Genomic DNA, 15,762 nt, shown 5'->3' with positions numbered 1-15,762 from the left:
CTTATTAAAAAGCTTTTGCACAACAAAAGAAATCACCAACAGATTAAAAAGACAACCCGCAATGTGGGGAAAAAAGTTTAGCCAGTTGTCCCTCAGGCAAAGGACTTCTATCTAGAACATATAAAGAATTGAAAAACATCAGCCCCCCCAAATTCAAAGGCCCAATCGAAAAATGAACATATGAGATGAATATGCACTTCTCAGATAAAGCAACACAAATGGCAAATAAATACATGAAAAAAAATGTTCAACATCATTGGTCATTTGAGAGATGCAAATTAAAACACTGAGATTCCATCTCACCCCCGAAAGAATGGCTATCATCAAGAAAGCAACGAATAAAAGATGTTGGAGGGGCTGTGGGGAAAAAGGATCCTTTCTCCACTGTTGGTGCGAGTGTAGACTGGTGTGACCATTGGAAATCAGTATGGAGATTCCTTAAAAAACTAGAATTAGAGGTCATATTCAACCCAGCTATTCCCCTTCTGGGTATCTTTCCAGAAGAATTAAAAACATCATATAACAGTGATACATGTGCGCCCACGTTTACAGCAGAACAATTTGTAATAGCTAAATCTTGGAAACAACCCAAATGCCCATCAACCGAGGAATGGATAAAAAAGATATGGTATTTTTATACAATGGAGTACTACTCAGGCATAAAGAAGGATGGACTTGAGATAGGTACATGGATACAACTTGAGACCATATTCAAAAGAAAAATAAATCAGACTCACATGTGTAAACATCATATTGTCTCCCTAGTGTGAGAAACTGAAGGAGTGAATAAGGCCCAAAATGTTCAATAGATATTGTGAAATGGGGGCCGGGGATACAGCTCAGCAGCACAAGTACCTGCCTGGCAAGTGCAAAGTCCTGAGTCTGATTCCTGGTACCGAAAAAAAAAAAAAAAAAAAACCATGGGGATATTGTGAAATGGGAAGAAACTGTTCAAAGGAAAGAGGAACTAGGGTGGGAGAAATGGGAAAGGAATGAAGGGAAAAGAAAAAAAATACAAAATACTTATAGTACTAGTTTCTCTTAATTGATTGAAAAGAAAGATTTGTGCTGATGCCATTTGGAGAATTTTTATCCCTATATTTTGTACTCTGAGTAACTTCTTTGAAAATAATAATACATAATGTACTAACTTGTTATTCTCATGTTATTTCATTTTGAAATTTTCTTTTATCTTTCCCATAAAATAAAAAAATCTAAAAATAAAATAAAATAAAGAGACAACATTAACTAAAATCAAGTCAATAGGGTATTATAATTCCCCAAATAGTTGAGAATTTTCAACTCAGTTGTGTAACAAATTTTGAATCATAATAGTTGAATGCCTCTGTACTATTATGTATAAAGTCAAATTCCTAATATAGTTAAACATAGTAATGTTTTTGCTCATAGAGTTAAGATAGAAACCTGTATAAACAACACAGAATGTCCACCATTTGAGGTACCATCTCTTTCCAGTATTCATCCAGACTTATTCTCATATCAGAGGGAAAAAAAGATACACTCATATAATTGTCTAATACAAAAGGAAATTCACTTTACTAGCATGAAGGGATATGTCCTTATACAAACAGAACATTTACGTATTCATTGAGGGAAACGCCTCTGAATGAGTTTTTCTGTATTGTAGATTTGTAGCAAAGTATTCATACATTCCTGACAAACATTTTATAAAGCACACAAGCTTAGGACTCTGTTCTCTCTTAAACTCTTTTTTTTTTCCATCGCTAAAGTTGGGCCCCAGCATCTTGTGCATTCCAGGCAAGTGCTCTACTACTGTGCTACACCCCCAGCCCTGATTGCCTATTGAGAGGGAGAGAGGAATGAGGAATATTGTACAGTATACACAGGACTTGAATTGCATCTCTGCTTGCTTTCTAAAGCTGCATGGTGGGTACATACACTATGTTTTCTGTTCTTTGTATACCTGAATTATTTCACACTTTTTCCCTGAGAAGTACCTGGTGCCTGGCAGGTAGAAGCTGAATAAAGTTGATATAAGGCACTATGCCAGCCATCTGGGTACTTTGTACTTATTACTTCAATTAATCCTCATATCAACGTTGCAGGGTAGATGACTTTATCTTCATTTTGCAATTAAGAAAACTAAAGCTTAGAAGCTAAGTGAATTACCTTGGGTAATACAGCTTCTAAGAGGCAGGATTTAAAATTGAGACAATGTGAAAGTGGTAAAACCTTAGGCTCAGATCACATAAGGGCATATAAGGACTTCAAAAGAAATGAAGAGCGCCATTTTGGGGATGGTGGCATGAGGTGCTCATGGGACCCGCTCCACAGCAGTGTGACTGATGGGAACAATAAAAGCAACACTTAAAATTTCTAGAAATTGCTGTAGAGGCATATGATAAATATTTATTCAAGAAAATGTACTAAAGCTCATAAAGAACAAGGAGAATGTTTGGCATTTGAGCCACAACCTGCTCTATTATTCTCTCCCTTCCTCCCACACCAGCTTGACAGATGCTCCACTGCAGGCTAGTACGGTCAAGAAAATAGGTCTCTTTATCACTCAGCTCCAAATCAATAGGTATTTCTCACCAAAAGGACACTGCCACTGGCACATCCTGTCTGCTTCGACTCTGAGAAAAAAAACTAAATTCACAGAGAGTGGCTGAGAGGTATGAAGGACATTCCCTTCATGGAGCACAGCACACAGTGTTAAGGCTCTAACCAGGACAGAAAATACCAGGGCCCAACCTCCTTCACTCAAGCAAACTTGAAGGACAGAGGTTCTGTGCTGGGTGAGAGAAGTTAAGAGGACCAGAAGCCGCCACTCTGCTTACTGCCTAGAGTAGTGACTCAGAGATTTTTGCCAAGGGGCAACAGGTAGGGAAATTGAGTTCTGCCAAGAAACTGGTTTTATTTAGAGAAGGAGAGTGGGAGAAATTCTAGCCTAAGGGATCTTGCAAAACCAGTGGAGACTTTCCTAGTAAGCAAATAAAAGGAGAGCGATAGCTCCTCTTACTTAATAGCAATAACCTGTACTGTGGGCCAGCTGAGTCACTAACGAGACCCGGGGAAAGAGACAGCTAGGAAGAGTCAGACCAAATCTTGAAGTCTGGTTTCTAAAACTACCTGAAACTTAATTAGAAACTTAATTAGATCAGACGGCAGAACAATTTATGCTCTCAGAGAAATGTCAAAATATTAAAGCCAATCAGCTGGAAATTAGTGGATCCCAACATCTGGGGGGGGGTTAAATTGGAGTCAACAGAGAGATTAGGAAGAGAGAGGGACAAAAAGAGTCCTGCTAAAATGACTGTCTTTCCAGAAGCTGGGTAGTGTGGGGAAGCAGACTTCATTAAAATAGGCCAATTACATTACTAAACCAAAAGCTGAGCAAACAACAATAAAAAGCCCCCAAAAAGGAGTAATAGAGTCAATATCCAGAGCTACAAAACCTAAAATAGCCTAAAATATCTCTTTTTCAATTAAAAATGAGTGGCATACAAAGATACAAAAATGTATAATCAATACACTAGGTAAAAAACAAAAGACAACAGAAATTGTCTATGAGAGGAACCAAAGACCATATTTAACAGACTTCAAAGTATCCATTAAATATGTTCAAAGAATCAAAGGAAGCCTAAAGATGTAAAGGCAACTATGGTAACAATGTCTCTTTAATAAAGAATATCAATAAAGAGAAATTATGAAGAAGAAACAAATGAAAAATTTGGAATTCAAAGTATAGTAACTGAAATTTACATTTAAATTATAAGTAGAGAATCCCTGCAGTAGATCTGAACTGGAAAAAGAGAAAAACAGTGAACCCAAAGATATAGTGATAGAAATTGCACAACCTGAAAAACAGAGAATAAGTAAACAGAACCTTAGCGAAATATGGGACATCTTTAAGCACAACAACATATGTATAAAGGGCATAGCAAAAGAAGAGAGAAAATGGAGCAGAAGAAATACTCAAAGAAACAAAGAACTAAAAAATTCTGACTTGAGGAAAATATTAACCTATACAACCAAGAAGTTTAATAAATTCCAAATAGGATAAATGCAAAGAAATGCACATTCAGATAAATTAAAAGATACCAGAAGACAAACAAAATCTTGGAAGTAGCAAGAAATAAGGAAACCGTAATGGGCTAGGGAGCCTAGATAATATTAACAGCTGACTTTTCTTCTGAACTGTGGGTGCCAGAAGACAGTGGGATATCATACCCAAATTATTGAAAGAAAACTTCCAACCAGCAGTGCTATATCTACCCAAACTATCTTTAAAAATTGATGGTGGAATGAAAACATTCCCAGACAAACAAAAACTGAGACATCTTTTGCTAGAAAACTTACCTTACAATAAATACTGAAGGAAGTCCTTCAGGCTGAAAACAAATAAATCCAGATATACATTTAAGTTTACCCATAAAAACAAAAAGCACCAACGAAGGTAATTAGGCAGTCATGAAACATATACATGCTTGCTTCTTCTCTTAATTGGTATAAAAGCAAATGTACATAGCAAAATTATGTAAAGAATTTATCTCCACCTGATCTACTAGAAACGCTAAAGTAACTTTTTCAACTGAAAAAGATATTAATGAGTAAGAAGAAAGCATGGGAAAGTAGAAAGATAGTTACTACCATTGCAAAATAGCCTGCTATTGTCCAAAGATATTTTTGTAACTTTCAAGGCAACCGCAAAGCAAAAACCTATACTAGACAAGCAAAAAATAATAAGTAAGGAATCAAAACACACTACTAGGACAAATCATTTGGCCACAAAAGAAGACTATGAGAGACAAACAAACAAAAAAAGTGATGAACTGCAATAAAACTAGAAAACAAGTTAGAAAATGGCTACAGTAAAAATAAGATACTCCATCCAAATGGAATCTGAAAGAAAGCAGAGCAGCCATACTTATTTTAGATAAAGAAGCTTTTAAATCAAAAGCAGTAAATAGACAAGAAAGTCATTATATAAAGAAAAGAAGTTAATTCAGCAAGAAAAAAATAACAATTCTAAATATATATGTACCTAGTATCAGAGCACTCAAATATACAAAGCAAGTATTAATAGATCTAATGGGAGAAACAGATTCTAATACAACAAGAATCAGGACTCTTAACAGTCTACTTTCAGCAACGTACAGATCATCAAGACAGAAAATTAACAAAAAAACAGCAGAGCTAAACTGCACTCCACTCTAAATGGACTTAACATGCATCTATATAACACTCCATGCAACAGATGTAAAACACACATTCTTCTCACTAGCACACAGAACATTCTGTAGGATAAATCATATGACAGGCACAAAACAAGTCTCAAGAAATCTGAAAGAACTATAATCATACTGAATATCTTTTCTTATCCTGATACAACAAAACTAGAAATCAGAAAGAGGAAAAACTTTGGAAACTATAGAAATACACGGAAAGTAAGCAACTTGCACCTGAACAACTAATGAATTGATGAAGAATTCAAGAAGGAAACTGAAAAGTTTAATGAAAGAAATGAAAATGAATATACAACAACAAAATCTAGAAGATACAAGAAAAGCAATAGTAAGAGGGAAATTTATAGTAATCAATGTCTGCATCAAAAAAGTAGAAAGATCTCAACTTATGGCTGTGGCACAAGGAACTAGACAAACAAGAAAAAAATCAAATTCAAAATTAGTAGAATGAAAGAAACAATAAAGACCAGAGCAGAAATAAGCAAAATACAGAAAAAAAAATTTAAAAATCAATGAAATGAAGAGATGTTTCTTCAAAAGATAAACAAAATTGACAAATCCTTAGTTACGTTGAGTAATAAAAACAGAGTAGATTCATATAAATAAAACCAGAGATGAAACCAGAAGTTCGTTTTGAGTGAGAGTTAAAGACACTACATTACAGTGATACATGCATACCCATGTTTATAGCAGCACAGCTCACAATAGCTAAATCTTGGAAGCAACCTGAATGCCCATCAATAGATGAATGGATAAAGACAATGTGGCATTTGGTGTACTACTCAGCCATAAAGAAAGATAAATTTGAGTCATTTGTAGGAAAATGGATGCACTTTGAGACCATAATGTTAAGTGAAATCAATCAGACACAAAGCTTAAATAGCACATGGTTTCTCTTATATGAAAAACCCAAAGTATAAAGAAAGAGCAAAATAAGATAGATAACGGCAAGTAGGGATATAGATCTTTCTCCAAGGCAAGGGGATCAAGAGATGGCGTGAGGAGGGGAGAGGGCAAGGAAAAGGGGCAAAAATGGAATTTGGACATGTTACATGTACCAGCTCCACAATGAATGCAAACATGCTGTCTTATTACTTTTCTCACTGCCAAGACAAAAATACCCAACACCCAAAATTAAAGGGGGAAAGGTTTATTTAGCTCACAGTTTGCAGAGGATTCAGTCTATAGTTGGCTGGCTCCAAGGCAGGGTGGCACATGGCAGAGGGGCAATGTTCATGAATTACATGGAATGGGCAATTGTTTATGGAACACAGCAAAAGCAAGCAAAGGAAGACAGAGAGAGAGAGACAGAGACAGACAGAGACAGAGAAACAGAGACACAGAGACAGAGAGAGACAAAGAGAGAGAGAAAGCTTCTTTTTGGCCTTATATGCCTGCTACCCACACCAGGGCAGGTGTAGCACTCACACCCTTAATCCCACCTGTGGACCATGAATCAACACAAACTCTAGAAGCCCACCCCATGACTGTATGAGGCTTTGGGGGGATATCTAGACCCAAACCATAACACATGTATTGAAAACATGTGCAAAAAAAGGAAAGGGCGTGAAGGGATGGATGGTGAGGAAGAAAGGAAGATGACACAAACAATTAAAATGTTTTATGTACATATACCAATTCCCCACAAGATACATAAACATCATGTACTACAAACATGTACTAATAAAAAGCATAAAAATATTTCTAATTCAGTCACTGGGTGTGGTAGGGCATGCCTATAACCCCAACATTGAGGAGGCTGAAGCAGAAGGATCACTGTAAGCTTGAAGCCAACCTGGGCTACATACTGAGTTCAAGGCCAGTCTGAACTACACAGAGAGATGTCATTTCCAAAAAAAAAAAAAAATCAAAGATGAAAAAGGAGATAATACTACTGATACCACAGAAATACAAAAATCATTAACAATTGTTATGAACAATGCCAACAAATGTGATAGTATAGAACAAATTGACAAATTCCTGCATATATCCACCTTACCATGTTAAGAAATAGAAAACCTCGACAAACCAATAACAAGTAATGAGATTGAAACATTAATTTAAAAAAACCCTTCTATTTAAAAAAATGCCCAGGAGCAGAAGACTTTCTTGCTCAATTCTACAAAATATTTACAGAAGAACAACTACCATTTCTTCTTAAATTATGCCAAAAAGTTGAAGAGGAAGGAATTTTTACCAGACCAACATTACTCTAATACCTAAGCCAGACAAAACACAACAAAAAAGAAAACTACAAGGAATACATATGATTAACACCAATGTAAAAATCCTCAAAAAATATTAGCAAACTGAATTATCAGCACATAAAAAAGATTATTCACTATGACCAAGTGACTGGGTGCGCAAGGTTGGTTCACCATGTGCAAACCAAAAAACATGATTTACCACATCAATACAGTGAAGGACAAAAATCATATGACCGTTTTAATAGATGCAGAGAAGGCATTTGATAAAATTCAACATCTTTCATGGTAAAAACACTGCACAAATCAGGAAGAAATGTACCTTGTCATAATAAGCATTATATAATAAGCTGACAGCCAAAATCTGGAAGAAAACAAGGAAGCCCAATTTTATCATATTTATTCAACCTGGTATGTGAAATCTTAGCCAGAGGAATCATGCAAAAGAAAGAAAGAATAGGTAAAGATCCAGTTTCTACTCAAACTGGAAAAGAGAAAGATAAACTGCTATGGCCTGCAGATGACATGATATTATATAGAAGACCCTAAAGATGCCACCAAGAAATTATTAGAACTAATAGACAAATTGAGCAAAGCTATAGATACAAAATCAACATACAGAAATCAGTAACATTGCTATACATCAAGAGTGAATTATCTATAGCTACAGAAAATAAAATACCCAAGAATAAATTTAACCAAATAGGTAAAAGAATTGGACCGTGACAATTATGGAACACTGCCCAAAGAAAGTGAACAAAACACAAAAAATGGAAAGGCATCTCATGTTTATGGTTTAAAAGAATTAATATTTTTACAATGTCTATACTACCCCAAAGGATCTACAGACTCAATACAATCTTTATCAAGATCCCAATGACATTCTTCACAGAACTAGAAAAAACAATCCTAAAATCTATATAGCACCTCAAAAAGGCCCAAGTCGTCAAATCAATCTTGGGCAAAAGGAACAAAGCAGGATGTATTACATGACCTGATTTCAAAATATACTACAAACTTGTAGTAACTGAAACAGCTTGGTCTGTGCATGAATACAGATATACAAACCAATAGCATGGAGAGCCTGGAAGTAAATACGTACATCTTCAGCCAGCTGATTCTCAACAAAGGTAGTCAAAAAGGACTGGAGAAAGGACAGTCTTTTCAGCAAATCCCACTGAAAAATTTGGATATTCACCAACATAAAAATGAAGCTAGATCCCTACCTCTCAACACTTACAAAAATCAACATAAAGTGGACTCCAGACTTAAATGTCACAATTACAGCTATGAGCCTACAAGAAGAAAACACAGAGTAAATGCTTTAGGATATTAGAAGGAGCAACAATTTTAGGGGTAAGACCCCAAGATTACAAAAAACAAAAGCAAAACTACACAAGTGGTATTATCTCAAACTATAAAGTTTATATATAGCAAAGAAAACAAAGAGTCAAGAAATAGCCTATAGAATAGCGGAAAATATTTTCAGGCTATGCAATTCGCAAGGGATTAAAAGCCAGAATATAAAAGAAACTCAAAAAACTGAATAGAAAAAAATTTCCTGTTAAAAACATGAGCAACAGACCTAAATACACATTTCTCAAAAGAAGACGTATGAATGGTCAACAGGTATATGAAAAAGATGCTTCAGGGGCTGGGGATTTAGCTCAGCGGCAAAAGCGCCTGCCTGGCAAGCGCAAGGTCGTGAGTTCGGTTCCCGGTACCGGAGAAAAAACCAAAAAAAAAAAAAAAAAAAAAAAAGAAAAAGATGCTTCATGTCACTAATCATGGAAATGCAGATTAAAACTGTGATGAAATACCACTTCACTCTGCTAAGAATTGCTCTTACCAAAAGAATGAAAGAATGAATGCTGGTGAGGATGTGCAGAAAAGGGAACCCTTGCAACACTTATCATGGGAAAGGAAATTAGGAGAGCCACTACAAAAATAGTAGGATAGGAATTCAGCAATGGTTGTTATATTGCATATTGTTGTCTTTAAATTAGTTGTTCAGATTAACAGATATATGCATGCAAAATAGGTCAGAACATAAAAAATTTTAAGCACTAACTGTCCCTTTCAATACACCGTCAGACATCAGCAGTACAGTTATCCCAGCTATCCTTCTTTTGTTTATTTTTTATTCTCTTTAATGGTTTGATTAATCTTGCATTCTTACATCTGGTAATCTGACCAACTTTGATGAAGATAAAAATATGTAATATAACAACCGCTGTTAATCCCTATATCCCTGTCTCATTCTTATTGTTTTTGTTTTGTTTTGTTTTTGTCTATGTTAGTGGCATTTTGCTATTATTCTTTTTTTAAATTCTCTTTACAATAAAAACAATAAAAATAGTATGGAGGTTACTCAAAAACTTAAAAATAGAGTTACTATATGATACAGCAATCTCACTACTGGATGTATATACAAAGGAAATGAACTCAATATATCAAGGAGACATCTGCATGCTCACATTTATCACAACACTATTCACAGTTGCCAAGATGTTGGAACAATGTGTCTGTCAACCAGTGAATGGACAATGAAAATGTGGCATAATGCAGAATGGAACAGTATTAAGCCACTAAAAAGTATGGTTTATTTCACTCCACATTATGGTGTCAAGTTGCATCCATTTTCCTACAAATAAGCAGAGTAATATTCTGCTGTGTGTAAATACCATACCATATTTTCTTTACCTATTCACCTGTTGATAGGCATAAGGGTGGCTTCTAAGACTTAGCTATTATGAATTTTGCTGCTATAAGCACATGTATGCATACAGCACTGTAATATGATGTCTTTAACTCTTTTGTGAAGATTTCCAGAAGGAGGGGCCAGGGGTATAGCTCAGTGACACAACACCTGCCTGGCAAGTGCAAGGTCCTGAGTTCAGTTTCCGGTACCCGCCCCCCCAAAAAAAGATACCCAGAAGGAGAATAGCTGGATCAAATGGAATTTGTAGTTTTTGTTTTTTGAGGAACGACCATCTGCTTTCCATAGTGGTTGTACTAGTTTACACTCCCAACAACAGTGCAGAGGGGCTCCTTTGTCCCCTGTGACCTCTCCAGCTTTTGTTATTATTTGATTTCTTGATGATACTCATTCCTTCTGGGGTAAAATGAAGTCTCAGGATGGTTTGAATTTGCATTTTCTAATGGCCAGCCATGTGGAGGATGCTTAATTATCACATGGTTTCTCTTACATGAGAAACCCAGAGTGAAAAGTAAAGAGCAAAAGAAAAGATAGATGGTAGGAAGTAAGGAGAAAGATTTTTCTTAAAGAGGAAACGGATCAAGAGATGGAGGGAAGGAAGGCAGAGGAAGAATAGGAGATGAAAAGAGAATCGGGATGGATTGCACACATATACCAAAACCGCACAAGGAGTATGAACATAATGTATGAAAACATGTACCCTAAACAGGCCTGGAGATCAAGAGACGGGAGGCAGAGGAGGGAGGGAAGGAAAGGGGATGAAAAAGGGACTGAAGATGTGTTATGTGCTTGCACCAGCTCCACACAGGATGTAAGCAGTATGCACTGTACCTGTGTATGAATAAAGTAAAATTTTTTTTTTAAAGGATGCAATCGTCTCATTGTTAACATGGATAGAAATGGAGACTATTATGTTAAATGAAGTAATCAAGGTACAGAAAGAAACATATTATATGACCTCACTCATGTGTGGAATCTATACTTGCTGATGTTATAGGAAGTTCTGGGTGGAATGGTGGTTACTCAGGGTTGGAAGGAATGCGGTGGGGAGGGATAGGGAAACTTGATCAGTGGGGCTCAGTGAGGTAGAAAGAAGTATGATGCTCCGGTGTGCTACTGGACCATGGAGTGACTACGCACAACAGTAACGCAGGCTGCATTCCAAATAGCTAGAAGAATTTGAAAGTTTTCACAATAAAAGCATGATAAGTGTTTGAGAGGATAGATAATGTAAAACTGGTTAAAATGAGATAATGTACACACGTATCAAAGACAAATTAAGAAAAGATACAATAAGCAAAGATCTCAACAGACATTTTTCCAAACAAATGTGTACAAATTGCCAATAAGCACATGAATGGTGCTCAGCATAGTATTTACTAAGAAACTGCAAGTCAAATCACAGTAAGAAGCTATTTCTCATCCACTCATAGGGCTGTCATACAAGACAGGCTGACGGGGCTGGGGATTTAGCTCAGCGGCAAAAGCGCCTGCTTGGCAAGCGCAAGGTCGTGAGTTCGGTTCCCGGTACCGGAGAAAAACCAAAAAAAATAAAATAAAATAAAACAAGACAGGCTGACAACAGCAAATGCTGGTGAGGGTATAGAGGAAATGGAACTATCATTCGCTGCTGGTGGGAAATAAACTCCTGCATTTACTTTGGAAAACAGTGAAACACACCATCACCATGGGATCCAGCAGTTTTACTCCTGGTTACCTGCCTAAGAGAAATGAAAACAAATGCCTACTCAAATACTTGTATATGAATTTTTGTTTTGTTTTGTTTTGTTTGGGGATTTTTTTGGTACTTGGAATCGAACTCAGGTCCTTGCACTTGCCAGGCAGGCGCTGAGCTGCTGAGCTATATCCTTGGCCTCATGTGTATGAATTTTAAACGCAGCATTATTTATAATCCATCAACTGGGAAATGGAAAAGCAATATGTGGCATCCATAAAGTAGAATATTATTTAGCAATTTTAAAAATGATGTGCTGATATATGCTGCAATGTGGGTGGACCTTAAAAACTTTATGCTAAGTGAAAAAGCCCGTCACAAGAGGCCGCATGTTATATAATTGTACATAAAGAAAATGTCCAGTGTAATCAAATCCATAGTGATATTAAGTGTAGCTAGTGTAGTTATCTTAGGCTGGCAGGATTAAGGGGAAATATAGAGTGGCTGCAAGTAGACATACGTTTGTTTGGGAGTGATGGAAATGTTCTCAAATTGATTATCGTGACAGTTGCAAACATTCTGAAAATCAATGCTCTGTACACTTTAATAGTTGAATTGTGCGCTTTGTGAACTATATCTCAATAAAGCTCTTGTATAAAAAAGGAAAGATAATGTTCTATTATTCAAGCTGGGCAGTGGGCACCTGGATGCTCATTTTATTATAATAGTTAAATTAGCATTTAGGTTATTCCTTGTGGGTAAAATACATATCTTAATGAAGATACTTTTTAGAAGTCTAATAGACCTGGATTCTGGCTCAACCTCTTCTCAGCTACGAACTCTCAGGCAGATTACTTAACCTACACGTTCCAGGGTCTTATCTGTAAAGCAGAGGAAAGTAACTCCTTCATAGGATTTTATATCATGTGCCTGGCACACTGTCCGTCTGTTATTAGCTAATGTTAGCTGTAAGTGGTTAAACCACTCGTCTGAAAAATTCAAAGTCATGGCCTCTCTTGTTTTAAACTGTAACCTCCATATTTGTTATTCTGTAGGAGTTCAAAACTTAGATCGGGGGATAAAATTGACTTTCGAGTGGGACCTATTGACTCAAACTTGCAAAATGTCCTTACATGATAGCTTTATAATGCCAATAAAGCTCCCAACAAGGAAAAAAAAAGAACAAAATTTATGTCACCTCTGAAGGCTGGAGTCAATGAATTTTCTAGTTTGACTCTGAGATTTCAAATGTAGGCCAGGTAAGAGCAGAGTACTGTTTTCAGTCTTGTGCGGTATCCACAGTCCAGTGTGGTCTGCATTTAATCTCTGAGTTAAAGGTTAAGCCACCTCTGTTGGCCTTGCCATTTTCCCACCTAGATATCCGACATATGACTTCAAAGTGTGCTTTCGAGCATGGCCCAGATGAACATGTAAGGAATGAGCAGCAAGAGGTTAAGGGCAGACAGGAGAAATGTGGCACTCATCTGGATCCCTTGAAAAGACTCTCATTCTTAAACGAGAAGCTATTATTTTGTTCTCCATGAACCTGAAACGATTTAGTACATCCACAGAAGTTATCAGAACTGTTTGTGTGAAGGTCCTGTCATCACTCATGGCAAGTACTGGTTTCCTTCTGCCCTTCCTTACCAACACCTGTCTTTCAGCCATGTCGTTTCTGAAGATATCTTCTACCCATTAAACAGCTCAGGTAAAATATTCACTGGCACATGGAAGTCTAAAGCTTTGGATCTAGACAGAATTTTGGTTCTGTAAGGCCTTTCCTGATACTTCTCCATCCCCTCACCCTACTAAGTTGATACTACATTGTAAAGTCCTCTGGCATCCTTTTAATTATGCTTTTGTAATACAACATGTTCACAATGTTTAACTTAATATCTGTATTAAGCTCAAGATTCTGTGTTCCGTGAGGGAAGGGGCCTTCTCTTCCTTGTTCACTCTTATATCCTCATCAGCTAGTACAGGAACTTGCACATAGTAGGAGGTCAATAAATTATTTGTTAGATTAATGGGTGATCGATCCATGTAACAATGAATAAATTCTTGGCATCAAAACCAGGGATAATAAAATTCAACCAGAGACCTTCAATTTCCAGTGATGTGGTTTTAACAAAGTATCTCATTGCAAAACCTCCCAGTTGAAGAAATGTTAATGATTTACCTGTGCTGGGTGAGCACATTTACAGCTGAAGGATGATTTGCACAGTAAGCCAGATACATCGATTTAAAGTGAGGCATGAGATTCAGTAGACAACCTCCCACTTTGTGTTGATTTTCTGGAAACCTGTAAGCAATACAGGTGAAACACAGATTGTAAAACAGGAAACAGAAGGTAAAGGAAAATGATTCCAGTTAAAGCTGGCAGCATGTAAACATTTTGAACGTTGCATCACAGTTAAAAAGGAAAGTATGTAAGAGTCCATTTTGTCCACGAAATGACGTTTTTGACCACTGCTTTAAACTCTAGACACCAAACAGCCCTAATATTGTAGAGTCAGATACTTACCCAGAATTAGTAAGTAGAGCTGTTTGTTTTTAAAATTTATATTCAAATTTAGCTTGACATGCTAAGAGTATTCTTAGTGAGGAAATTTTAAGTACAGGCAAAATAACCCAATGTAATCCAAAAGCAACACCTCACAAAAAGAAAATATTGTGTAGTCTTCTTGGCCCAGTGGATACTAGGCAGGTGACTTCAATTTTTAAAAAATTATTTTAAATTATATATTACCTGTTTTCATTTCTAGAACAATTAGAAAAACATAAAAAAATTACTCAGAATCACATCATTCGGTGATATCTACTGTAACTTTTGACATATTCCAAGAGCCTCTTTCTACATGTTCTTCTATAAAATGGAAACCATAACATTATTTATAAGCTTAGCTTGTAAAGTACTCTTTTCAGTGAACATCTGTGCATATGAATTATCCAGATCCCTACTGGTATTTGAAGCAGGTCCTCAGGTGTCTGTAGTGTGGAATCTCTCTATCTTCCTCCCTCTACAACCACCTATGTACCATAAGCCCCAGGAGACATGGAGCCACCCCCAATTTCTCTACAGAAATCAAAAAGCTGCACATCTTAGCAATCAGCTAGCCATCTAAAATGTGTTGCGATTCACATATACTCTTCCTTCCTCAGTTTCTGTGTGTTTCAACTCTTAATTTAATAGACACAATACCAGAAGTGATTAAAAGTAAACAAACTGGAGCTGGGCGTGTGGCTCAGTGGTACAGAGCCTGCTTGGCATGCACAAGTATCTTGGCAGAGAGTGGGGGATAGACTTGTGAAACCAAATAATCTAAAGACTTCTCCAAGTAATTTGCAATGTACAAAAGAAAATAATATCAAAACTCTCATCCATGGTAAATTAGGACTTTATGGATATCTTATAGTGATGACATGCAGTAAAGTGATGATTTTTAATTAAAATTAGAAATAATTTGCTAGTTGTCCTTATCTAAGACAACAGCTAAAAGGAAAACAAATGCCCAACAAGGGGGTTGCTGGTCGTCCTAACAAATATGTCACACTTACTTTGAACATTCTTCCAAAGCTTGGCAGAGTGTCTGTTGAAATGTACATATTTCCTCGAAGTTTCCCAGGAGAGATGTAAACTCCACAGTACTCAGACTGGAAAAATACAAGTAATTCAGTTGGTAGAACTTAAGGATCACTGTAGAAACCCACCTGCAGTACAGTTAGCGGGTAGATTGTTAATACAGCATCTTGCAAATATGAGGGGAGCAATCCCGATTTCAACTTTTGCTTTTCAATTTACAAGAACTCTATGGTCTCAGGCAAGTTTCTTAAGCTTCTTTTTTTGGTTTCTATAATAAGAGTATTGATCTTAAGGAAAATGAGTGGCCGTAAGGAGTATTTAAGTACTTTGCAAATTCATGAGAAAAATTA

General features: G+C 36.5%; 1 protein-coding gene across 5 annotated transcripts in view; it reads right to left on the bottom strand.

Moving 5' to 3' along the window:
- Nucleotides 1–15,762, bottom strand: part of Arhgef6 (Rac/Cdc42 guanine nucleotide exchange factor (GEF) 6) — a 99,283-nt gene that overhangs the window by 27,366 nt on the left and 56,155 nt on the right. For all 5 annotated transcript variants that reach the window (XM_013504491.1, XM_005404584.2, XM_005404583.2 and 2 more), the window contains 2 exons: nt 15,388–15,483; nt 14,009–14,131 (listed from right to left, as the gene is read on the bottom strand). In XM_013504491.1, the coding sequence (XP_013359945.1) occupies nt 14,009–14,131; nt 15,388–15,483 (219 nt within the window). The remainder of the gene's footprint in view (nt 1–14,008; nt 14,132–15,387; nt 15,484–15,762) is intronic.

This window comes from Chinchilla lanigera, unplaced genomic scaffold, assembly GCF_000276665.1.
Source record: "Chinchilla lanigera isolate Chin_1 unplaced genomic scaffold, ChiLan1.0 scaffold00088, whole genome shotgun sequence".
In the NCBI taxonomy this organism is placed as follows: domain Eukaryota; kingdom Metazoa; phylum Chordata; class Mammalia; order Rodentia; family Chinchillidae; genus Chinchilla; species Chinchilla lanigera.
Note: the sequence above shows the minus strand (reverse complement) of the source record. Positions and strands in the feature narration are given on the sequence as shown.